General features: G+C 41.4%; 1 protein-coding gene across 1 annotated transcript in view; it reads right to left on the bottom strand.

Annotated features, from left to right (window-relative positions):
• GUCY2C (guanylate cyclase 2C) overlaps positions 1 to 26,840 on the bottom strand; it is a 108,799-nt gene that overhangs the window by 21,925 nt on the left and 60,034 nt on the right. Inside the window, exons 11-21 of the mRNA XM_030841351.2 lie at positions 26,553 to 26,638; positions 24,092 to 24,203; positions 17,653 to 17,734; positions 14,250 to 14,355; positions 10,984 to 11,046; positions 10,310 to 10,381; positions 9,746 to 9,850; positions 5,804 to 5,890; positions 4,541 to 4,673; positions 2,368 to 2,505; positions 1,474 to 1,562 (exon numbers count right to left, since the gene is read on the bottom strand). Coding sequence (XP_030697211.1) covers positions 1,474 to 1,562; positions 2,368 to 2,505; positions 4,541 to 4,673; positions 5,804 to 5,890; positions 9,746 to 9,850; positions 10,310 to 10,381; positions 10,984 to 11,046; positions 14,250 to 14,355; positions 17,653 to 17,734; positions 24,092 to 24,203; positions 26,553 to 26,638 — 1,073 coding nt within the window. The remainder of the gene's footprint in view (positions 1 to 1,473; positions 1,563 to 2,367; positions 2,506 to 4,540; positions 4,674 to 5,803; positions 5,891 to 9,745; positions 9,851 to 10,309; positions 10,382 to 10,983; positions 11,047 to 14,249; positions 14,356 to 17,652; positions 17,735 to 24,091; positions 24,204 to 26,552; positions 26,639 to 26,840) is intronic.

Here is a 26,840-nt window from a genome sequence, read left to right as displayed (position 1 = left end):
GCTGGAACCAGCTACTAGATAATGCAGTCGAATTCCTCATATCCAATTCCAGAAACATCCAGCCACATGAGTGAACTGACGAGGAGGATGCTTTGGTGAAAGAGGTTGTAAACGACATGTGGATACACTCAGACTAGAAAGGAGGGTTTGAGAAGAGAGATGCTGATGTGTGGGGAGGAATCCCAGGATCCAGAAAAGCAGGAGGAAAGGAAGGCATGAGGAGAAGCAAGGATAGAAGCAGATGTAGCTCAGAACCCTGGGTACAACCTGCCTTTAATGCTGCAAAAGAGAGAGAGAAGTAAAAATGGCCCATTCGTGCCCAGCAGAGTCTGGCCATAACCGCATCTGGCAGGTTGCTTGCAAATTAAAGCAAAATATTTTTATCTTTATCCTGCAAGGAACAAAAGTTTAAAAAAATTTTTTAACAACCATAAATATATATATATATATATATATATTTTTTTTTTGGCGGTACGTGGGCCTCTCACTGCTGTGGCCTCTCCCGTTGCGGAGTACAGGCTCCGGACGCGCAGGCTCAGTGGCCATGGCTCACGGGCACAGCCGCTCCGCGGCATGTGGGATCTTCCCGGACTGGGGCACGAACCCGTGTCCCCTGCATCGGCAGGCGGACTCTCAACCACTGCACCACCAGGGAAGTCCCCCGACCATAAATATTTTTTAAACATTTACTTACCATCTTCTGGATTATAAAAGCTCAGATAAAATTCTAAAAAAAAAAATTAGAATTTTTTTTCCCACAGGCCTTAAAGGCCTCTGTGAGGGATTACAAAAAAATTAAGCAGATACAGAGGAAATCTCCATTTTCTTCAGGGGAAGGATAGAAAGAGTGAAAGTACATTTCTCTATTGTTTCTAGATGTTGGCGTATTTATTTTTTTAACCAGGAGGTAGTATTTATAAGCTTAATATGGGTATCACATGGAATCTTGCTCTTTTAGCTCCTAAAAATCGAGAATGTAATGTGTACTTGAGTTCCTTCCTGAGTTGGGAGTATGGTAGGCTGATAGCGGCTCTCAAGGGTGTGTCCCAACCCCTGGAACCAGTTACCTTATTTGGAAAAAGGGTCTTTGCAGATGTGATTAAGTGAAGGGTCTTGCATGGGGAGATAATCTGGATTATCTTGATGGGTCTGATTGTAATCACATGTATCCTTATATAGGAGGGAAGTAGAGGGAGATTAGACAGACAGAAGAGGAGAATGTGGCCTGGAAGCAGAGATTAGAGCATTGTGGCCACAAGCCAAGGAATGTCAGTAGCCACCGGAAGCTCCTGGAAGGAGCAAGGAATGGATTCTCCCCTAGAACCTCTGGAAGAAGCATGACCTTCTGGCAACTCATTTCACACTCCTGGCCTCCAGAACTGTAAGCGTATACATTTCTGTTGTGTTAATCCACCCAGTCTGTGGTCCTCTTGCAGAGGCCCCGGAAAACTCCATGCAGGGAGATATACTCACTTCCAGCTCTCTTTCCTCTGCTGTTTCCAGGAACAGATCAGGGCGGAAGGGTTTCACTCCGTCGGAATACTCCACTCTGAAAATCTTCTCTGGTGGGGTAGGAAGAATTCAAATTACAAGAAAGAATGCAGCGTGAAGGAATTTTAGCAGCAGCCTCCAGACTCTGAACTGGTTCACCGTGCCTGGGTGGGTACCCAGTGGGAGCGTGGCAGAGCCGAGGCCAGCACTTGACAGACAGATGTGAATGAATGGACGATCCACCAGGCGAAGGGGTCTCATGCCCCCTTACACCCAGGAGATTACCTTAAGTTAAGGCTACTAACCCTTTAAAACTTAACTCAGAGACTGCTGTCTTAGGGAGGCTTCCTCTGACCAAGACCCTAGCCTGTCCTCCCTATATCCCTTAGCCACCTCCATCCCCCAGACAGGTAAGAGCTGGCACATAGTAAGTGCTCAGTAAAGCGAGGACTGGATGAACGGAAGGAGACGTTTCCTCCCTGAGAGGACATGTGACAAAACCATAGATCTGCTCTTAGTAAGAACTGAAATATGTGTTGTCCCGCTAGAGTGATCTAGTTCAGGTGTGAAGCAGACACACGTCTCTTACTGGAATCAGAAGGAAAGCAAGAAATTGTAAGGCGAGATTCTCTATCTCACAAAATTGCTGGCGGTAGTGGCAGCTGGCAGTGGTATATTGTCCTATGCTTTTCAGAGCCCTCTAACGTTCATACTGTCACTGAATTCCTCCAACTACCCCGTGGAGTGTGGAGGGTAGATGCGACATTGTTTTCGCAGATGAGGGACTGAGATGTGGTCACAGAAACCTCGGGGTCTCAGTCAGCCTAGAATTCCTGCTGGGTCCCAGGGAAGGCCCCCGAAGGGTCAGACTCTCACCCTTCTGGTCCCGACAGCTGAGCGTGTAGAAGGTTTCTCTCCGCAGGATGATCTCCTGGGCGATGATCCCATAGCTGTACACGTCTCCTTTCTGCGAGATGTTGGCTTGGCGCAGGTGCTCCGGGGCAGTCCACAGGTCTGTGCGTTCAGCATTGAGATCGTGACGTTGAGGCAGGGGTGAGCGGCCCAGAGGTCCCCAACTTGCTTTTATTTTTAAGTCCCTCTACCATACTGATGCTGGTGATGGGGCAGAACACACACTTGCCTTCCAAGCTGACTAGGTAATGCCAGGATTTGGGTGAGGAGATATGGCAACGCCTTCCCTAAAACTGCCTGGATCACAGTTCTGAAAACCCTCAAGGTCTACCTAGACCAGAACCTGGGGTATAGGAAGCGCTCAGTAAATATTTGTGGGGTGAAGGCAGTAGAATGTAAGAGGCTGAGGATTTAATAGCTTACGGAACATATGGCAAAAACCTATGAAAGCCTCTATAAATATTTTAAAACTATATATTTATATATTTTATGTAATATAAAACATTATAAATACATATTTTGATGTCTCCTAAAAGAAAATAAAGACAGAACATTTGAACAAAGAGACCATCACTGATATTTTCTGGGTGTGACATACCGGCAGTCATGAAGTCAGCTATTATCCACAGATGTGTTTTCTTTGGTGCTCGCAGTATTATTTAAAAAAAGAATGCACACACTTTACTCACGTTTTACTAGTGTGCCTGCTATTCCTAGTGCTTTCCATCAAGTCTACTTCACACGAGTGAAGCACTCCTGGGTCCTGTGTTTGGCTCCTATAGACTTGGGTTTTGGACCGCTATCACATATCTTATGTATAATAATGAGGGCGTACAATTAATTAGCCTCCAACATCCCTTGGAGGTTTTCCAGGATCACCTAGCTCCTTGCAGACTTTTTGAGATTTCTACCTTCAGCATTTTCAATTAAATAAACCTACAGATTCATGTGTTTTCAGTACGGTGATATGCTTAAGATGAAGCACACTTTCCTCATTTAGTTTTCCATCCAACTGTTCACTGCCTTTTTGAATTTGTGTCTTGTGAATTCATGTGGCTTGTGATCCATGAACGACTGATCCTAATGGTTAAACTTGTGGGAAGGGAACTAAATCTACTTACGCTAAAATTTCCGATAACCGACCCCACAGATAGGTAGGTATAACTGGATAATGTCCAGAAGGATAGGATTTGGCCTGCAGTTCATCTGATGCTGTGTCAAGGTGAGTCATTTCATGAAGGTGAGTCATTTCATGAAAGAGATTTGCTCACTCCATGATGAGCACTGCTTGGCACACAGTAGGTCCTCAACAAGCACTTACTAGATTGAGTCCAATGTCCTAGCATCCTTGACATGACTGAAGAAGTGGGGGGCAGAACTCTAATTTTTCCTCCATTAAGGGAAAACTAGAGGATTCCAAAGTAGAATTAGAGATAGAATTTAGTTTTTGGATCCAGGTAGTATTTTGAGGCATATATGAGTCCTAGCCTTCTGAGGCTGTTTAACCCAGAATTCTAGTAAAGAACAGGTGAATGTTCAACATGAAAAGCCCTTTATACTTTACAAGTCACTTTTTTGTGTGTTACTTTTTTGACCCTCATCACAATCCTGAAAGGGATAGGTATGAATATGTTTTACTGATAAGACTTTTTTCTTATCATCATCATTTCTTATCATTATCACAGATAAATGAATGAAGTCTAGAATTGGGAAACGGGTCCTCAGCCTTGTACTCTGTCTTCTTGGGCAAACCTCTTAACCTCTCTGAGCTTCAATTCTGTCTTCTACAAATGAAGAGGGTTCGATCAGACGATTTCTAAGATCTCTTACTGCTCTAACTTCTGTATTTTTTCACGCAGTCCTGCTTCCACAAGCCAATAACTTCTTTATGATTTCTCCCTGATATCAAGGACACACAGATGAAGGAAATCCACAGAGGAGATTTGTTCAACTGGACAAGCATGCACTGAACACTGAGAAGGGGGTAGTGCTGGAGAATGACCCAGCTGATGCCTCTTACAACTCCAAGTGTTTATTTTCTGATCAGTATCACCATTTCCTGAGCACCTTAAATGGACTTGTGAGAAAAAAAAATTTTTTAAGTGGGAAACTAGTAAAAATTTCACTCATGACAGACCTTTTCTTGGAGGTAAAATGGAATTGCAGCCAAAGTCAGTTATCTTCACCACCATTCTACTATCTACCACGCAGTTGGTGGATTTCAGACGACCGTGGACTTCTGTCTTACTGGAGTGCAGATATGACATCCCCTGTAGTTTTTCAGATAACAGGAAAACAAAGAGATATGACACTTTTCAGCAGCTCCATTATTTTAAGGAAAGAAATGACGTTTTGAAATTATTTTGGCATGCAGATAAAATCACCATCAAATTTTAAATTTAATTCCATTGTTTAACTTTCAAAATGTTGTTAAAACCCCGATATTTGCCTAAGCACTGCATCTAGTTTTGGAGTCTATTTAGGTGACACAGTAAAAGGCAGTTGTCTAAAGACTCTGTTTAGTAGTTGTATATAATATGAAGCAAAGACTGATCCTATTTTTTTAAAGCGTTTCCGCTTACCACTTATTCTGTGACTTTGAGTATGTCTCTAGTCCTCTGCTACCTCAATGAAAAAATATGAATAAGGCCTTGCCTTCCTGAAGGGAGGGGTGAGGCTAGATTATTTCCTAAAGTCTAAACGGTTTCATTCTATTTTGAAATAGAATGTTTCATTCTGTTTTGAAAGAGGAAGCCCTTTTTGAGCTGATGTGCTTCCCCCTGGTGGCCAGAGGTGGTATTGCAGAAACTGGTGTTGGGCCTTGATCCCAGGGATGAAATGTACCAAATAAGGTATTGTGTCACATTTTTTCCAACTGATTCTGATCCTATGTGACTTTCAAGTGATTTAAGACTGTATCACATAGCTTACTCTCGGGACTCGCTTTTCTTCATTCTTGAATGGGGCCCTAGTTACTGGTATCCACTTCCTTTTCACAGCACATCTGGGAAATATACATGTCCAGATTTATTATTGCCTCATGCAAGACGAATGCCTGCCCTTAATATTTTCTCTTATGAAGATGAGGATTCAGTCATCTTCTCTGAGACCTTACGTGATTTTTTTACTTCCAGCAAATCTGTGAAAATATGTGCCCCAAGCCCAGTGTAGAAAGAATTTAATAATAAAAATAATAATGGCCAACATATATTGAATACCTGCTTGTCAGGTCTTATTCGGAGCACATGCATTGTTTCATAAAATCCTCACGACAACCCTATGACATAGGTACTATTTTTATTATCATTTTACAGATGAAGAGACCAATGCAATAGCTTGCTAGATCTGTTTTCCCAGATTTAACTTTCATAAATGTCTTTTGTGTTTGTGGGTCTCTTACCTTAGCAATGTCATACAAGACAGAGATCTTAAACTCCCAATCCATGAATGTACCATCAGGATAGGAAATTGTGTCATTTAAAACTTCCTGAGCAGGAGAAAAAGAAGAAGATGAGTTGTCTGAAGGAGGCTATTGTGGAAAGACTCTTACAGGCAAATAATGACTTTCTGATCATGAGGCCTTGGGCTCAGGAACAAGTTGGAACTCCATTGTCCTGGTTTTCCTGAACATGTGTTTCTTTTCTCTCTGATTTAAGAAACATTAGGTGGTTCTTATCCCAAGGAGATGAGCAGGAGATGACCATAGATCCAACATACCGGTTCTTCCACCAGGAGTAAAGGAATGAGCAGGCACCTGCCAGGAGAGTGGGGTGGTGGGCTGAGACGCAGGCTCTGTCTCAGCAAAATTACCCTAGTGTTTTTCAACAAGGAACTGCTATTAGGAAATTCCTTCATTAGGCTATGTTTTCACTTACATGATCAACTGTATCCATTGGCTTAATACCTCTAAGTGTTTCTTCTGTTTTCTAAGTCCTCTGTCGTTAAGACAGAGAGCTTGGACTTTCATGGGAACTGTAGGACCTAGAATTTTGAACTCACAGTATTAATGTGATGATGGTTCTATCAAGATACAGGGTTTTAACTAAGCTGAAAACTATTCTTCGCAGTAAAACTCTAAACAGCACCCTAACTGAGAACCTAACAATAGTTTCTTGTTTGGGGAAAAAGCTCAGTTTTAACTCAGGTACTGTACCAATAGTTTCCAACAGAGGGTCCAAAGCCATCAGTCATTTCAGATAAGGGGCTGTGGATAGCAGGCCAAGTTAAGGGAGAGGAGTTCTGAGCAGACAGACCCTAAGTAACTCTTTCCTTGGGCACTGACATTTTTTACGTTTTTATTTGTTTACTATCTCTTCTCCTTACGAAAATGTCAATTCTGTGATAATCTTCATTTACTGGTGTATCTGCAACATCTAGTAAGTGTCTGGCACAGAGCAGATGTTCGATAAATGTTTATTGCATGAATGAATCAACTGTTCCTAAACAAGGTTAGCCAAGGTTGCTGTATATATTTTTTTAATTAATTAATTTTTGGGCTGCATTGGGTCTTCGTTGCCGCGTGCGGGCTCTCTCTAGTTGCGGCGAACTCTTCATCGTGGTGCGCGCGCTTCTCATTGCGGTGGCTTCTCTTGCTGCGGTGCGCAGGCTCTGGTCTCGCGGGCTTCGGTAGTTGTGGCTTGCGGGCTCTAGAGCGCAGGCTCAGTAGTTGTGGCGCACGGGCTTAGTTGCTCCGCGGCATGTGCAATCTTCCCGGACCAAGAGATCGAACCCATGTCCCCTGCATTGGCAGGCGGATTCTTAACCACTGTGCCACCAGGGAAGTCCCGGTTGCTGTATATTTATAAGATGGGAAGTATACTGTTTTTACTCTGTCTAGGGAGAGACCTTCTCATTTGTTTCCCCATAAAAGTAGTTTTCTGATGGGACTTGCCATGGGTTGAAGCCTAAAAGGATTACATCAGGGAGGGGAATGTAGTTTGCAAAGGCACAGCCTTTGCTTTGAGGTTCACAATACAAAGGAGTGGATAAGTTTCCTGTAGAAGCTTCTGTGTGGTCTGCTCCCAGCATGAGTCAGCAATGCCAGATGGGGGGCCCAGGACCACTCAGGTAATTGAAGTTTCCCACCATAGGGTAGAGAGCCAAAAACACTACGTATATGATATTTAAATGTTGGCCGGGCATTTTAGGGATTAAAAGACGGTGTGAAACCCTTTGACCAGGCTCTGTTAATTGGAAATTTCTGTTGCACTGAAATCAAATGAATCAGATATGGTCTAGCCTTTGTATGGAAAACACTGAATTTTGAAAGACCTGAAATTGTTATTATTAGAAATGTGTTTATTATATCAGCAGCAATTTAAACGATCACTTTCAGCATCAATTAAAATGATCATATGGTCTTTCTCCAAAGACCTTTTGATATGATGCATTAGAGTAATATTTTTTCCATTCGTAGAATTAACCGTATCTAGTTGTATTACACTTTCCATATACAACTGGCTTAGTTACCAGTACTTTATCTATAATTTTTCATTTACATTCATAAATGTAATTAGTCTTTAATCACATTTAAGTATCAACTTTATGCTAGCCTGTTGAATGTTAAATGAATTTAGAGGATGTTCATGTTTTTTGTTTAACTTTAGAACAGTATTTACATAGATGATGAGAATTATTCATTGAAGTTTAGAAAAATTAAGCTGAGTCTGGTTTTCTTTGTAATGGGAGTGTTAATTTCTTCTATTGTTACTGACTTCCGTAAGGTTTTACTTTGAGTCAAGTTTTCATGATTATATTGTTTCTGAAGTTTTTCCTTTTTTTAAAGATTTTTTAAACTTAATAGTCACGACATTCTTTCATAATTGAAAGCATCTTTTTCATAGCTTTATTTTTTTTAATTTTCACTTTTGTGTATTTTTATGTTTGTTTTAGAGACTTAATTAGAAGTATGAGAAGCCTGTATGTTTTGTAGTTTTTTAAAAAATAAACAACTCATGAATGCACTTTAAAAATTTACCAGTTTTATAGTAATTGAATTGTGAAGGTTTCCTGCCCTTAGGCCATAGTTATTCTTCTAAATTTTGCATTGAATACTTAGATTATTTTTTTAAGAGAGAATAGCAGTTAGGGATATAATTGTTTTCTCTGAAGACAGATTTGAGTTTATGCCATACATACATTTTTAAAGCTGCATTCTTTTTTTTTTTTTTTTTCTTTTTTGGCCACGCTGCGTGCGGCATGCAGGATCCTAGTTCAGGATCCAACTCGTGCCGCCTGCAGTGGAATTGCGGAGTCCTAACCACTGGATTGTCAGGCAACTCCCTCTTGTGTTCTTTTTTTTTTTTTTAATTGAAGTTTATTGAACAAAAATATTTAAGTTATTAGTTCAGCACTTTTTATTATCTTAAAATTTTATTGAACTATGAATGTTTGGACCTCTTTGAAGCTGCTGCTGCCCCCAATATTAGTATTCTGGCTTTGCTGGGGAAAACATTGAGGTTTTTAAGAGATACGAGGTTGGAAAGGAGCCCATAGGGTGACCACAATTCCTGGTTTGCTTGGGGCCGGTTGCAGTTTATGTCTGCTGTCAACACATAATTATTTTGGTACCCCCTTTCATTCTCAAAGGATCCTGAGAATGAAATTATATGGTCACCCTACCCAAAGGTATTTAAAAGGCTGAAAGCTCTTGTAACATATGCCTAGAAAGTGCTCAAGGTGAGCAGCAAATATTTCGATGCTCTTTGAAGCAACTGTGCTGGTTTCCTTCCTGCCCCTCCCCTTTTCCTCGACACCTGACTTTGTTTTTTGTGTGAATGCTTCTGTGTGTGCCTGCCCTTCTGAGCTAGCCAATGATTTGATATTCTTAGCTCGATAGTTGGTTCTTCCCAAGAACTTGGCTCAGTCCTGTCTTTCTTTTTCTGCTTTGGACTTGTTCAGCCAGAATTCCTGACCCCATCTGGCAACTCCTGGGTCATCTCAATCCTTCCCAAGGGAGACAATGGTAGGATTTAGACAGCAGAACTAGGACTTATGAACAAGCCTCCTTGCTATCGTAATGACCATCCAGTTTCCTTTTAATACAAAAGCAAGTAGGCCAGTAAAATAAAATGAATCAAGAGGCAATCACTATTCCACATCTGTTCTTTGTCTTCTCAAGTCTACACTCCTGAATATTTTTTAGCTAGTTTTCTTATAAAGATATAATATGGATGATTGACAAGATCTGAGGGATCTAGTTTGACAAGCATATGGGCCCATACACGTTTCCTGATAACTCTCTGATATTATTTCACTGAGTGAGCCTTTAAAGTCGCTACTAAATATTCTTTTTTGCATATGGTTGGCTAGTAGGGAATTGGAAACGATCCTGGTTCCTTACCCGGAGGGATCCTCTCTCGCAGTACTCGATCACCCCGAAGATCATGGAATCAAGCTTCACCGTGCCGTAGAACTTGGTTAGGTTGTAATAGTCAATCTGCAGCAACTAAGATATAACATGTTTATTTACAAAGCAAGTCAGCCAGAAAGGAGCGCCTGAGTAAAAACTAATATGTTAATAAAACGTGCCGTGTCTCAGATCTCTGGGAAGATGTATTGCTCTTGATACAATGAAGTGTCAGTTCATTTCCTACTGCAGTTGGAATTACATCTTACCCCACAGCCTTTCTTTTGTCGGCAAGGGGACTTGAATACAAACCTTTGAGTACTCTCAAATCACATCAGGACCACCTTCTAGGACATGCCAACATGTTTTACACCCTCAAACATCACCCTTCAACATATTTTGGTACAATTTTCAGCGAGTATGGTCACCCATTTCTTGGTCTGAGGGCTTCTCTGTCAGCATCCCCAGTAACGCCTTGCTCCACCAGGGACCTCAATGCTTGGGGAGAATGGGGTGAAGCTATTTCTCACTTAAAGGTTTTAGGGAAGGGGCGCGTACCTTGTTCAATTCTATCTTCTGTTTCTCGGTGAAATTGCCATCGTTGTGCTTGAGGTCCTTTAGAATCACTCGCTGCAAAGACCCATTGAATTAAGGAGAGAATGTAGCATGACCACTCATATGCATGTTATAATTTGCTCACGTGTCTATCTTTCCACAACACTGTAAGCTCTAGAGAGTGGTAACACTTTTATTGCTGTTTATATCCTTGGTAACTAGTGCCTGGGAGATGGTAGGCTCAGATGGGAATGTTTCTTAAAAATGACTAAATGAAAAGGAAGGAAGGAAGGGAGGGAGGGAGGGAGGGAGGGAGGGAGGGAAAGAAGATACAAATCCCCCCATGGGATTGTCATATTCCCACTGCAATGAGCTGAAATATATACAGGGTTGCCTGGACTGCTCTGAATGTCTTTAATTTTTCCTTTTCCTTCCTTCACTCTCTCCCTCTCAAAAATTCTATTTTTCCTTCAATATACTCATGACCTGTGAGTGTTGTAACCCTTGAAGCAGAGCCCTGCCCACCCCTGTGAAAGGCTCCAGGAACAGCCCTTGGGGTCAGCCCGGGCACCCCGGCCATCGCACTGGCAACATCAGAGCTGGGGCGACGATGAGTCAGAAGGCCCAGCACATACCCCTGCTTGAGGGTTCAGAAGAGCAGAGGAGACTAGAGTCACCTTTTTGTCGTACTTGCACTGTCGTAGTCTCTGGATTGTATCACGTCTCTTGTCGTCATCGATCTGGCACAAGGAAAGGCCAATTATTCCAGAAGCTCCATATCTAGTCTCCCCCCACCCCCTGCCAGTGAAGGCTGAGAGGCTCTGCGGGTGGGCTGTATCTGTTGTAGTTGCTCACAGCACTCTGGGCGGGCTCAGAAAAACTGTCATAATTGACTTGTGTTCCCTATCATTCTCACGCTCTCCCTCCAAGGGTATCTTCCTTCCAAGTATCCGCCAGCTTAACCCTGGGTTTCCCTCCCTTCCTCCTGTGGCTTATTTCAGCCAGCGATTTCCTTTGCTTCCTTCTCTCTCAGCTCCCCCATCTATTGGGAGCCATTGCCTGTAGCTCCAGACAGACGCTCTTAGGGGAGCACGCTGTGCATCTGAGTTGCGAACTCATGCGTAAATGCGCAAGCAGCAACGCAAGTGGGGACGCCGTGCTGGGGCTTCAGAGGACAGCCTCATCAGCTCCGGGTTCAGCCTGGAGTTGCCAGATCACCAGATTTGTCAAAAGAAGCTTGTAATATGGATTTTCTATGCCATTCCAAGATGTTTGTATTTGGTAATTAATGTTTTAAAAAGTTAAATATGGAACGAAACGTAACACACGCACACACACACACACACACGCACACACACACGCACGCACCTGCAGGCTAGCATGGCTCTTGGTCTGCCAGTCTAAAGGCAGAAAAAAGATTGAGAGCTATTGCATCTTTCCACTTGATTCTCATAAAAACCTGTGTATTATATTTGTTAAAACTTACCTCACAGGGACATTTTGAAAATGTGAGTGAAATAAGTTATATCCAATTCCAAGCATGATGCCCAGCACACTGCAGCTTAATAAATGCCACTTGTCTCCCCTTCTCCTGTTTCTCATTTTATACATGAGGTACAAAAGGGTTGCATGATACCACACGTGGCCTAAGAACACATGGAACCCAAGCATGACTTCTTGTCTAGTATTCTTTTCACCCTCTCAGGCCTCGATACGTCCTTTAAACCATTTGAGCCTCAGTCCCTTCCTTATCTGGGCAATCCTAACTCAGGGATACCTGGGAATCAACCGAGACAAACTTTGTGACATTTTCTTGCAAGCACAGGCGTTTTATCCTCAAATGAGTCCTCTGCATCTTTACCATTTTCTTCTGTCTGTTGCTCTCCCCTGGGGCTTTGCTGACTTCTCTCCCTCTGGCTGCCTTGGTTTTCTGACCCTCTCTCTTCTACCCCGGGATGCTTTCTTCATCATCTCGCCCCTTAGTCTTGCTTCCTTATCCAGAGCTCGAACCACCGCCTGTCTGGTTGTGGGGCATTTTCCCCTCTTGCTGACTTTGCTGACGGAAGACCAATTCCCAGCCGCCGGCTCCCTAGCTGGGCTGCACCTCAGAGTGACAGCGACTTCCCAATGCTCTGAATCACTTCTAACCTTCTTCCTTCTTGGTTACTGTCCCCAAGATCTATTCCTTAGCCAACTGATGAATTAACTCATAAAAATTATGTCATGCCTGACAAGGGGTAGATGGGGTATACTCCTACGAGTATTTATATTTTAAGAAAATGTGCAGAGACACAATGTTTTAGGCCTAACCCCAAAGAACAAAGTGCAATATTGGGGTTTTGAGGCAGTGGGGGGGGCTTGTGAGGAGTGGAGCCATGGCTGGACGTGGCAGAGGTGAACCACGTGGGAGCCCATCCTCGTGTCACACCAGAGGCAGGGGACCACTCACTCCTTCTGAAGGTCTCTTCTCCCCTTCCCAGGGTACTGCCGGTAAGTCATTCAGGTCAATAAATTTTCTCTTTGAAAATCCAATAATCTGACGATTGTTTACATTTTACTGTGAATGACCACAAGATCGATTTCATCCTGACACTTGCCTGAGACAGATTGGTCTTTTTTTTTAATTTTAGAAATATTTATTTGGTGAGTTAGTTGGTTAACTTTCTGGCCACACTGCACAGCATGCGGGATCTTAGTTCCCTGACCAAGGTTCGAACCCGTGCCCCTTGCAGTGGAAGCTCGGAGTCCTAACCACTGGACTGCCGGGCCAGTCCCTGGCCTTTGCCAACAGCACCTTTATTTTTGTGGTTCAGGATGTAAGAGGAGCATCACTTTCGAGCGTGGCGCACTTCTGGAGGATGGGAAGACCCAGTCCTTGCACAGCCGTGAGGGGACCTGAGGCACCAGAGTGCAGCGTGCAGGACTTGGGGTGGAATGCCAGGAGCTGGCGGAGAGGCTCCAAGCACAAACCTGACCCATGAAGCAATTTTACTTTTGCTGATTCTAGGCAGGGAGGCACCCCAGGTTACACGATCCTGTTGGCTTGGCCCTGCTCTGAGGGACCCTGCTCACTCCTTCACGTGGAGGTTCTGGAACTCCATCTCCTCTTAGTATTCGGTATAAAACCTCTGATAAGGCTGTGGTGTATGGTGAATGTTAGGATCGTGGTCTTCACGGTTACACAGACTGGGTTCACGCTGCGGCCACACTCCTGAATTTCTAGCCCTGTTGCCTCAAAGTGCTCGGGAACGATGAAACGGGTCAATGCCTCTGGCACATAACAAGTCCTCAGGAAATGTTAGCCGTTACCATTTGTAGCATTCTGACTCCCTAGCTGTGGGTGACCCTGCCCTGCTTCTCAACCCTTTGCCCTTCAATTTCCTCATCGGCAAAATTATGATGGTAAAGTTCATCTCATGAGGTCCCTGTGGGGAGCAGGTAAGACCACTTAGGTCCCGCATCAACCTCAGCGGATGGGAGCAGTTATCACGGGGCTGCTGCTGAGATTTCCTGGCTGAGGGAGAATGTGGGCAAATATCAGCAGAGACCTCTCTTGTCAGCAACGAGCAAGTAAGTCACACGTCCTCAGTATAAGCAGAGTAGCTCCCCGAGGTTTAGAGGAGCTCAAATGCTCTGCCCATTTCCGTATCCCTTCCATAAAAAATTCTCACTCTGTGCATTTCTCTTCTGGGTCAGATGCAAAGAATGAGTAACACACCATAGCTCAGCCTCCACCGAAGTGTTCATTGGTTCAAGTAGCTGACATTTAGTGCAATGAAGAGCCAAGGGAAAGACAGGAAGCTGAGAGTTAGAAAACATCTAAGTCTTGGATTCTGAAACAAATGATCCTGGCCTGGAACATTTCATACCACGTACCAAAGTCTTGTCAAATCCCTGGCAAGTTGCACCAGCCCTTGCATTCACCAGGTAAGGGAAACCTTACCTTTAGGCTAACATGGTTGGTCTCATTGGACTCCAGGGGAAAGATATTTTCGGGAGGAATGTGGAACCACTTTTTCTGTCGAAGTGCATAGTCTCTCTTATATTTTCTGTGAAAGGAATAGAATCAGCCAATAGGTTTTTATTAGTATTCATGCCATTCGGTTTCTGAACACTAGGAGAAATCTAGAGCTATGATGCCCTCAGGTGGATACGCGGTGAGTACAGCTGGCCCAATGGTGTGACTCCATGTTCTCCAAACTGGTGAGTGTTGCCCTTTTGTGGACCTGTAAGGATTTCTGATGGTCTTCTGTACTCTTTCTTTTTTTTTCTTTTTCATTTCACTTTCTCAGATCCTTCACTAAGGCAACCCTTTATTATAATAAAAAATTTGAACTGGGCTTCCCTGGTGGTGCAGTGGTTGAGAGTCCGCCTGCCGATGCAGGGGACGCGGGTTCGTGTCCCAGTCCGGGAAGATCCCACATGCCGCGGAGGGGCTGGGCCCGTGAGCCATGGCTGCTGAGCCTGCGCGTCCGGAGCCTGTGCTCCGCAACAGGAGAGGCCACAACAGTGAGAGGTCCGCGTACAGCAAAAAAAAAAAAAAAAAAAATTTCAACTGATGTCACAGAAAGAGTGAGGCAAAAACAGAGGATACATCAGATTCCCAAATAAGCCAGTTCCTCTTCGGCATATGTGCCTTTTAAAAAATCCATTAAGAAAATAGAAAAGCACAGAGAAAAATGTAACAACATGTAACCCAACATTCAAAATGTCAAGAATTTGTGATTGTTTCCCCCAGATAGTATAGACAAAGCAGCATTCTTGGGTTATAGGAATGCACACTCACAACTTTACAGACATTGCCAAATTGTTTCCCAAAGCGATTGCACCAATTTGCCCTCTCACTGTGAAAATTCCCGTTTCCTCCGTATTCTTAACAACATTTGGCATTAACTTTTTTTAACCCTTAGGATGTATGTGAAATGGTGTTTGTTGCTTTGTATTTCATTTTCTTGATTATTAGAGAGATTAAATATCTTTTCAAATATTTTCTAGCTATTTTATAGAGTTGCCTATTCATAATTTTGCCCATTTTTTCTATTGCATTGTCTTTGCCTTATTTATTTACACGAGTTCCTTATAAATTCTGCAAAACAAATCTTTTGTCCTTTGATGCGTTGCAAATGCCTTCTTCTGGTTTATTGCTTTATTGAGCTTTGCTGTATAAAAAGTTTTGATTTTATTAAGGTCATGGTTATATTATTTTCTCTTTGACTTTTCTTTTTTATCTTGACTGAGAAGTATTTTCCTACTTGAGACTTAAAGTCATTTTCTATTAATTTCTTCTGAGTTTGCTTTCTCACATTTAGGTCTGTAATCCATATGGAATGAAATTTATCTTTGTGTATTGTTTCAGGTAGGGCTTTCATTTCATTTTTTTCATGTTGAGAGCCTACTGTTCCAACATCATTTCCCAACTGACTCATAAATGTTCCCATCATATGCCAAGTTCTCACGCTTGCTCGTGTCAGATTCTAGAATCTGTATTCTTTTCCATTGGCCTATTTGTCCCTGAGTTTGTCTTTGCTTGTGCTCATTTGACAGACTCCAACTCACCTTCTCAAGGTCATTGATGATGACGTTGTGAATGTCCCCTAAGCAGAAATGATTATTCTCTTCCTATGCTTCCATCTAACTCTGACTACTCCTCTATTAGATACATATAAAATAGTATATTATTGGCCAAAGATTTTGGTCCTAAGACCTGGTGGCAAGTGGCGTGACTGTTAGAGCCTTGAAGGCTCCCAGACTCTCATCTCTGCACTGCAGAAGACTCCTGGGACTCCACAGAGCCAACTGCCATTCATATTGAATTAGAGGATGCTATAAATCATTCACTACTTTTCTTGCATAGCTGTTGGAATGGAAAACTATAAGAATAACATCTGTCTTCCGTATCTCCTCATGGACACAGTATTGCTCTCACCATTAGGAAGCCCTATCTCTGCCTTCCCTGCTTAGAGAAAACGGAAAATGCCTGTTTCCACCTGTTACCGTTTCTTACTTTGTGATTCATCCTATCTTAAGCTGACGCCCATTTGGACTTGGTGTCTGAGGGACAATAGCCACATCTGTGGCCCTGCTGTTGGCTGCCTTTACTCTCCTCAAATTTTGGTTTCCTCTTACCTTCAACTAAATGGTCACCATACACTGTAAATCATCTCTTACATTTTCTTGGTAATACAGAGTCACAGGAGTCAAGCTCTGCCTTTAGACTGAAGAGAACAATCTACCCACTTTCCTGCAGAAACCTTTAACTGACATGCAACAGACTGGACTCTCATCATGAGAAGGTACAGTGACACACAGACCAAAGCGTGTGATACATAGAGAAAAACTTGTCTGGTTTAGTTAGGAAATGGGAATGATCCTGATACTATAATGGGATAGAAAGTTTTGTGTGTTTAACACACACAGATTAGGAGGTAGTGTGGGACTCACTCATTCATTTATATATTCAAGAAATATTTCTGAGTATACAGACTATGTCTCTGGCACTGCACTAGGCTCTTCATATGTCCAAGCTGAGTAGAGCAATCATGGAACTGATGGTCAGAAGGACTGACTTCTACCTTTGGCCCAACACACTACCTGGTGATGTGATTCCAGACAAGCCATTTGGCTTTCTGGGTCTCTCTTTCCTCAGGCTAAAGCAGGAGGTTTGGAATGGATGATTTCTAAAGCCTCTTCCGGCCTGAAAGTATGTAATATAGAGACTCTGAAATTGCCCACAATATACTAATAAAACAGCAGAAATAGCTATTTCTACCTGTAGAATGCCTGGTATATGGTCACGATACGGACCTTATTTCAACTCCTCACAAGAGTTCAGATGAGGATACTGAAGCTGAGTAACATTTTTTTTTTTTTGCGGTACGCGGGCCTCTCACCGCCGTGGCCTCTCCCGTTGTGGAGCACAGGCTCCGGACGCGCAGGCTCAGCGGCCATGGCTCATGGGCCCAGCCGCTCCATGGCACGTGGGATCTTCCCGGACCGGGGCACGAACCCGCGTCCCCTGCATCGGCAGGCGGACTCTCAACCACTGCGCCACCAGGGAAGCCCAGTAACATGTTTAAGTTGCTAATAATATGGTTAACACCACACGACCGGTAAAGCCCAGAACTGGGATTTGAGTTCAAACGTCTCTGAGGGCAAAGCTCTAATCCATCCACTGAGTAATATTCTGCCCTTGATGGAGTCTTTGATGCTGAACGCCTTCATGATCTTAGCTCTGTCCAGAGAGCTTCTTGTGAATGTATACTAGCATCCACAGACGTGCCTTCTCCCTCTCGCCCCCTTCCCTCTCTGAGTAGGGAGCACAGCAGGTTAGAGGGGCTGCAAGGTACCTGAGCACCAGGAGGGCGCCGAGCAGGAGCAGGGCCACTGCCCCCGTGAGAGTGAAGACAGCGACCAGCAGCACTTGAGGGCCTGGGGCAGAGAAGACGGTGAAAATGCACCAGTAAGGACCTTTGAAAAGACAATGCACACACCCCACAAGATCCTAGTTGTAATATAACTTGAGGATGGGGAAAAGGAGAGACCTTTTAAGCCATCCGTCTTTTAGAGAAAGACAAACATCATACGATATCACTTATATGTGGAATCTAAAAGAATGATACAAACGAACTTATTTACAAAACAGAAACAGACTCACAGACTTCAAAACAAGCAAACAAGCTTAAAAACAAACAAACTTAAAACAGACTTCCAAACAAGCTTAAGTAAAAACAAACTTAAAACAGACTTAAAAACAAACAAATGTAAAAACAAACTTACGGTCACCAAAGGAGAAAAGTGGGAGGGAGGGATAAATTAATTAGAAGTTTAGGATGAACATATATACACTACTGTATATAAAATAGATAATCAACAAGGGCCTACTGTATAGCACAGGGAACTCTACTCAATATTCTCTTAATAACCTCTATGGGAAAAGAATCTGAAAAAGAATGGATATAGGTATATGCATAACTGAAGCACTTTGCTGTATACCTGAAACTAACACAACACTGTAAATCAACTATACTCCAGTATAAAACAAAAATTAAATTAAAAAAAGATATCTGTCTTTTATTAATCTCTTCATTGGTAATACAGATCCTGCCTCCTTGGTCTATGAGGAAAACCGTCTGGAATGTGCTCCAAAGTGGCTTAATTTCATCTACCCTTATAGTTTAGACATCTCGTTTCTTACGGGAATCATCAAATGTTACAAGGACATAAAATAGTTTCTGGCACACAAATAATTTTGGTGGGAAGACTATCTGATGCCTTTGATACCAATATACCTAAGGAGGATTCGCAGAGGAAGAAATAGACAACTGTTTTTCAATACAGAGAACACATCGGAGGAAAAGTAGGACAGTGTGGAGTGAACAGTACATGACAGTGTTGCCCACTGGTCCTTTCCAAGCTCAACCGGGTCACTGAGGGAAGTCCATGAAGTACGTAAGGAATGTGATTTATTAGCATGTAGGTGAAGCTGTGTAGAAGGAGGAATTTGAAAGACTCGCAGAAGAGTCAGTGGAATTCAGGAAAACGTGGATCCAACCCAACGAAGCACTGAAGCAGACTCTGAGTGTGCAGAGGACTAAGCCTAGATTAAGAAGGACAACAACAATAATAAAACTGTACAAGAGGGTTTCCCTGGTGGCACGGTGGTTAAGAATCTGCCTGCCAATGCAGGGGAAGACCCCACATGCCGTGGAGCAACTAAGCCCGTGCGCCACAACTACTGAGCCTACGCTCTACAGCCTGAGCTCTGCAACAAGACAAGCCACTGCAATGAGAAGCCCTCGCACTGCAGAGAAGAGTAGCCACGGCTCGCTCGCCACAACTAGAGAAAGCCATGCACAGCAATGAAGACCCAAGGCAGCCAAAAATCAATTAAAAAAGAAACAACAACTGTACAAGAAAGTCGTTGCTCAAACATGCCTCAGCAGATCCCTATTAGAATAGGAAGTTAGAGGGTTCAAGAAGAAGAAATGGAATGGATTCCAAGCAACAGATAGTGTGTAAGAAGCTGGAAGGTAATAGCAATATGGTGAAGGAGACAGGTTTTTTTTCTTTATAGCATAAATAAGAGAGACCCAATCAGAAACTCTAGGGAAGTATGATCAAGGAAGGTGCATCTAAAAATAAAATGAAGTAAAATAGTTTGAGAATTTGGAATTTAAAAAATCCATTTGTGTGTGTGTGTGTGTCACAAAGGAGAGACATTGGAGTTATACAGAAAGAAATGTTATCCTGCCATGCTATCTAACTTTATAAAAATAATAATAACAATGAAAATGTTTAGTAATTTTCAACTGATAGGTAAATGACAGAGGGCTTCATATGGCTACCAAAAAAATATTATCAGCCCAGACAAATTAAAGCAAAATACAGGAGAATCTGGGAGGTGGGAAGGAGGTAGAAGAAAGGAAAGTGACACTAACGTCTTCATCTTACAAAGCTGGGAAGCAAGAACTTTTATATATACTTGATAGAACTCGAAGCTTATGCAAAATTAATTAAAATTACAAGGCACCAATAAATGTATTGACAAAAAGATATAACTATATTGAGAAAGCTTAGAGAAAAGTAGGGCTAGTGAAAATGAACTATATCTTCATTTATCAATATAAGAAATAAATAGATAACATCTAAAGCTTACAAAGCAAAAAATATATGCATATTATTTAAAAATATGAAAAAAAAACGAAGCAGAAAGGACTGCAAGACCAGGGGTGCACAGAGGTGGGACCAGGTACACTCTTTCCATTATGAATATTTCTACTCTTGGCTTTTAAAATCACGTGCATGAATTTTTATACAATAAAAATATAATTAATGAAGGTGTCCCTGGAATGATGAGTGGCCAGATCTTATTCAAGTAGCACCTCAACACCTCACACTGTATTCTCTCTCATGGCACCATAACGTAGACCCTTGAGGGCATGGCCGGTGTTCTGTCTGCTCATCCTGATACCTTTAGCACGCAGCACCAGACCTGGTACCTGGTCACGTATCAATAAAAAATTACTGAATAAATAAATAATTGAATAAAAACTTGGCCCTGCTCATCTCACTCTCTAAGAAGAGGCAAAGAAAAATGCCCAAATAATATATGTAAATAAATTCACATAAAAAAAAATCTCTTGTGCTATTACACTTAGCTTACATGTCACATGTATTTTTGAACCATTTTTGTTTCATCACATTATGCCCTTCTAATGAGCTAACCATTTTTTTTTCTGAGGTAGAGGGTTTAGTAAGGTTCATACTGCAGCACCTTTCTATAAGGGATGAATTGGAAGGAGTTATGCTTTGCTAACTTATAACTTTGCCTCTGCTTGTTATTTTGTTTTCTGCTAAGGGGAAAATTTAACAGTGAAAATGTGAGCCCTGGATTTCTATTCTCGTTAGCGCAGAAATAAATTATTCCCTTGGAGGTGGAGCTGTATTGTGGGCATATTTGACTTTGGTGAATTCCGTTTATTACTACAATCACCACTTCCATTCCCATCACCACCACTCTTATAACCCCAACCCCACACAAAAAACAACAGTGAGTACGAGGAATACAATTTCAACAGTGCAGACAATTCTACTCATCAGTCTACTAAAATTACCCAGCCTCCAGACTACAGCATAAGTTGGAGGGAATATCTGCTGAGTCCTTAGCCCCTCTCAATTCTTCCCTAGTATGAACATCACATTGCATGAAATATAATTATGATATTTAAATATACTACATACTATTTAAATATAGTAATTTTTAATTCAACATACTTGTAAATCACCGTATCACATAGTTCTAAGGTTAAGTTTCTGCTGCCCTCTGGTGGCTACTGTGGTTATCACAGCCTATTTAACTAGATAGACGGTGAATGCAGATTGAGTTTTATAACCCCAAGGTCATAGAACATGATCGTTGGAAAGAACTTTGAGATCAGTTAACAAATCTCCTGACTTAACAGAGGAAGATACTCATAGTTAGAGAAGTAAGTGGACTGAAATTAACACTGTCTAGATTAGCACTGAATAGCAGCATATTCATAGTTATACTGTCTTTCATTCCTCACTTCTTTCCTTCCTCCCTTCATTTCCTTCCTTCATTTCTTCCTTCTTTCCTTCCTTTCAAGGCACCGTGTTTGAGTAAAGAATGGACCCTACACTTACATGGTGTATGGTGTAAACAAATAAATGAGATATAAGTAATATGCTAGAAGTCCGGTGTAATGAGGGCAGCATCAATAACCTCCTGAGATGCTAAGAAAAAGCTTAGGAAAGGTGAAATCCAAGTTACACACTGAGGATGAGTGGTTGTTTACTAGTTCTATGGGGGGGTGTGGGACAGATTTTAGTCAGAGGGAGTAGCATCAATAAAGACCCAGGAGCATGAAGCTGCAAGACCCTTTCTTTAAGGAAGTAGGAGGAAGTTGAGAGAGTGGGGAAGAGATTTCAGGTAAGATGAAAAAGAAGGCTGGAGACGTGGGAAGATCAGGAACATTCCGTGCTATAACAAGTCATTTGGACTCTGAAGACAAAGTGGAGCTGCCGATCGATGGGTTAGAGCAGTTGGGTAATGCGACTGGATTTGCGCTATCCCTCTGGCGGCAGTGGTGGCTGGGTTTGAGGTGGGCAGGAGGTGGGGCTGAGCAGGAAGACAGATGGATGTCATTGGAACCCAGGAGGCAGCTGAGGAAGGCCTGGGTGCGGAACAGGAACCAGATCTGCGCTGTACACTGCTGCATCCCAGGTGCTTAGAACATTGTCTGGCATTAAGTAAATATTTGTCAGATGAATGAAAAGACAGTGATGGTAGAAATCTCCTGATGAAACGTTCTGTTACTTAGTTGGCAGTTGTGTACACAGATGAAAGACCGGGCAAGACTATCTTATTTGTATACTATTTGAAAGACTGAGTTACTTAATTTGTAAAGTCTGAAACTAAATGTAACAGTTAAAGAGTGAAAAGCTCTGGCTAACTGAATTTTCTAGTTAACTGAGGATGAAGTAAAGTTGCCCAGGATGAGGCAACGTCCCTGTCGTATGTAATGTAAATATTTAATGTGATCTCGTTTAGGTAAATAATGAGAACTCTCTCAAAATTCATGTTTTGAGAAGTTCATTATTTTACACAGTACAGACTTTCTGTTAAATAACCAAAATATCTAAAAACTTTTAAAGAAATATATTAAAAATACAACCCAACTCTGTCACTGAGGGCTATAATTAAGGAAAAGGAAAAATAATTTTAACTCAAAAAATTACAAAAGAAAGAAGCATAGAGTTGCAGAAGCCTGTGAGAAAAGAGATATATTCAAGTTTGGCTTGAATCTAGGAAGCTTGAAGATGGTTCTAGAGATAATTAAAAAGAAAAAAAAGCTTGCTAAAGAAAACAAATCAACTTTAAAAAGCCATGATGACAGTAAATCATTTAGAAGAATGGGATCCCTACTTCCTACCTCTCTCTTTGCTTCAGTCAACTGCCTCATGTCTATTGACTAAAAACACAGGATTCATTTTTAACCAAATTTGACTCATGGAACACAAGAACTAGAAACATAGTTACAGCTATAATGTGAACAAGCCCATTTAATCAGAACTCTTCTCTTCAGCCAGATCAACCTTTCAGCCAGAGTTTCTGGCTGTAGAGCAGGGCTAGGATAGAAGTATTTCTAGTTTATAATTTTTAATATTTTTTAAAAATGGTAAATTAATAGAGTCATTATGGAAAATTTAGAAAATTAAGAAATATATAAAAAAGCAAAAAGAAAATCTAGGATACTGTTACTCGGAGGCTACGACTATTGACATTTTAGCATACTTTTCTGCAGTCTTATTTCTATACATTGTTTTGCAAAGTTAGACTTTCATTAAATAAAAAAGCTGTATTACTTTACTCATAACTTCCAATGTCATTTAAAATTCTTTGTAAATAATTATTTTTAATTGGTTGCATGTTGCCCCACTTCTGAATACATTGTAGTTTTCTAAGTCATTTTATTAATAATGTTTCCACCTTTTTTTTTTCTTTTGCATCTTTGGGCATAAATATTTGTTCAAATTTAAACTTTTTTCCTAAAAATTGATTAGTAATATGGAATTACTTACTATTCATTGTGGAAAGCCTTGGCCAAGACAGCCATGGGCAGAGTGTCCTGAGACCTTGTTGCCCATGAGACACTCAGCTGGCCCTGTCCAGTGACAGTCAGTGTTATACAGTTGCATGGCAAGTTGCATGGGTGAAGCCCTAGCCGTGTTAGGGCTTTCATGACATGATGGGACCTCATCTCAGGTAGGAAGGTGACCGTCATTATGACCCAAGTATGTGTCCTCTGAGGAAACGGGGGAGACTTCAGAGGCCACGCTCACTTACCACCCTCAGCCTAATGACATCGAGTATTCCTTGCTGAAATATATATTCCATGAGTTTCCTTCAGTAAAATGTAAATGGAGTGAGACTATGCGTCTCTGTGTTCATTTTGCCAATTGCCAAACCTAGTTTTCTATAGGAAAATTTACGTCAAGGGGTAGGTAGGACACCCTATTAAAGACACCCTATCTTAAAGACAGTTATAGCTAAATTAGAATGGGATATCTTCAGTGTTTTATCAGAACTGTAATATTATTCATTGGACAGAGACGTAAAGTCCATGTTTACAAACCTGGCAAATCTAATACAGACAATAAGCAAAACAAAACAAAAAACACAGGCTAATTTCATAAACCACAGAATTTACTCTCCTTACCAAAAAGACAATTTCAGGAAAAGAAGCTTCATGAAGGATATCTTACCCTCGCCTGGTCTATCTTTAGGAAGTTTGTGGTTCTTCCAGATGAATGTGGGCCTCTTATCCACCGGGTTAGTCTGGTTTATGCGGGTGTCATAGGTCAAAAGAACCTTGTACTGTGTCGGGGCATGAAAAGAAGAAGGATGAACAGAAAAAGACATTTTAGAATGACTTCTGATGAGATTAGCCGTGCTGCCCAATGACATTTGAATTTCATAGCAATGTTTCTCAGTGAAACAAGGTAAATGTTACCAGCCAGGACCTAGTCAGGATCTACTTGGTTCTCATCATGAACATGGATTTAAGCTCCATGTGGGCCAATTAGTTTTCTGTTTCTTTATGACCATATGCTACACCTGCCCAGCAGAGATTCTTTGGGTCTTTCTAGTTCAAGTCTTTCATTTTACTAATGTTAAAATAGAAGCAAGAAAAATTAAATGGCTAGCTCCAACTCACATGACAAGGGAGGCAGCAGTATTTTCCACAATATTAAGTTGCTACTAAAAATGATGTCTTGAGAAAATGCACCATAGCCAACATCCATTATCCATATTTATACACGTCAAGGGGCTCCTAGAGAATTCTACATTTCTTAAGTTCTGTCAATTACATAATTTTTGAATCTCTTCTAGCCCTACGCTCTAATGTACTTTCTTAGACACGGCACTCACTAGGTTTCCAAGATAAAAGGTTTCTTTTTCAAGTAATCTGTCAATGGAAATATTAATATACCCTTAAATTACTGCTGCATATATTGAGTCAGTTTTGTAAGAGGCATCTGGAGAATGTTCATCCTTCTGCATTCACCACTGCTCCCTCAAAACATTCTGACAAAATTTTACATTCCCAAAATTATACTCTTAACTTGAAAACAGAATATAAACTTGCATATATTGAGGATAGAAAATATCCTATATATTAGGGGCTGGTAGATTATATCTCTACTGAGACCTACTCTGGTTATGGAATAACTTATCCATAGCCCTATGTTTTGAGAATTAACCCCTGGTTTCCCCATAGATACATATCATATAGCACAACTGATGGCATTAGATCATTGAAAAGTTCAACTAGACTTGCCTGTGGAGACAGCAAGTGCACAGAACCACATTTTTCATTTTGAAGAGCAATCATAAGGCTGACATAGAATCTCACCGCAGGTATCTGCCTCTCTCCAAGGGAGGCAAAGCCATCATCCCAGGTGCAAATAACTTAGAGGGGCATGTAGTTACCTCAGTAGTTACTACTAGAAACTGAAGTATCGAGCAGATTGCATTTTAAGGTATTCCCATGGTATGATGCCAAATACAGCATTGTAGTAAAGGTTCAGTATAAGTAAAACAATGTCACTAAAAACGATGCATTACTTTTCTGAAATGCTGCTACCCCCCGCCCCGAACTTCTAGTTTAACTTTCTCGATCTGAGCATCTTTTCTCTAGTTTTCCACATTTCGCATTATAGTTGTCTTTTACAAAGCTGGGTCAATACATACACTCAATATATGAGTTAGGGATGTCAGAATGCTCATATTGGAAAATTACATGAAAAAATGAAAAACTTTTTCTAGTAGATTCCTGGTTATGTCAGGACCTAACTTCTTAAAGAAGAAAAGGTTTCTACCTACCATTTGGTTGGTTAGAACAGTGGCTTCTAGTTCATGATGGGCACAACTCTGGGTGACATAAAGGCAGGTATTTTTGTTTTTAAATTAAACACTTAGCAGCCGTCACCTATGTGCCAGATAAGAAGCTAAGCACAGGAGACATGGAGAAATGAGATCCACCCCTTTCTTCAAAGAACCTACTGTGTAGGTGTGTGAATATGTCTATCTATCTATTTATAGATAGATAGATATGTATTATATATAGTGTGTGTGAATATAAAGCACATATGTAGGTGTGTAAGTATCTATCTATAGATAGATATGTACTATGTATATATAGTGTGTGAACATAAAGCATAACATTAGAAGGCTGTTTGTATGTGCCAGAGGGATTACACAATTAATGATTTTCATGAGACTTCAGAAGGAGGGAGAAGAGGTAATGCTTCATTCAAATTTTTAGTTGTGGAAATGAATAAACAATTCTTAGGGAAAAAACATCACCTTCTCATTGGTATCCCATCAACAGTCTGGTCTTTATACCAGTGTTTTCTGGGTGGGTATTTTTTATACAGTAAATAGAGTGGATATTCTGAGTAAGAAGTTCTATGGGAGAAAATGTTTAAGGAATACGGCCCCAAGGGGGGCATAATCATAAATCTGAAATAAACTAACCTCTAGATTCTAAACATAACTTCTCTAATTCCTTTGCTAGTATTGGGTTGGCCAAAAAGTTTGTTCGGTTTTTCTGTAAGATCTTAGTTACAGAAAACCTTTTGGCCAGCCCAATATTTACCTTCCAGGAGAACCCTCCTCACCTAGTCACTTAACCCCAAGTTGCCGATAAGAAGTCAGACATACTTTGTTGGTGTCCACAGAGGTGTACAGAAGGAACATAGTATTGTCAATATCCCCACAGTCATCCAAAGTCACTGGACCCACACGCCCTAGGGCAAAAGCAGAAAGAGTTAGATGCCATTGTTGACTTCTTGACTGAAAGACCAGTTACATCCTGACAGAGGGTATAAAATAGATTCAAATTGCTCTATTTTACTGAAAAATTGACCTTAATGATGCAATCTGAGGGCATCTGGATTGGTTCTTGGCCCTGAGATCTCTGAAGGATATTTTTATAAGAGATGTTATTTA

The sequence above is a fragment of the Globicephala melas genome, chromosome 10 (genome assembly GCF_963455315.2).
Source record: "Globicephala melas chromosome 10, mGloMel1.2, whole genome shotgun sequence".
NCBI classification, from domain to species: Eukaryota; Metazoa; Chordata; class Mammalia; order Artiodactyla; family Delphinidae; genus Globicephala; species Globicephala melas.
Note: the sequence above shows the minus strand (reverse complement) of the source record. Positions and strands in the feature narration are given on the sequence as shown.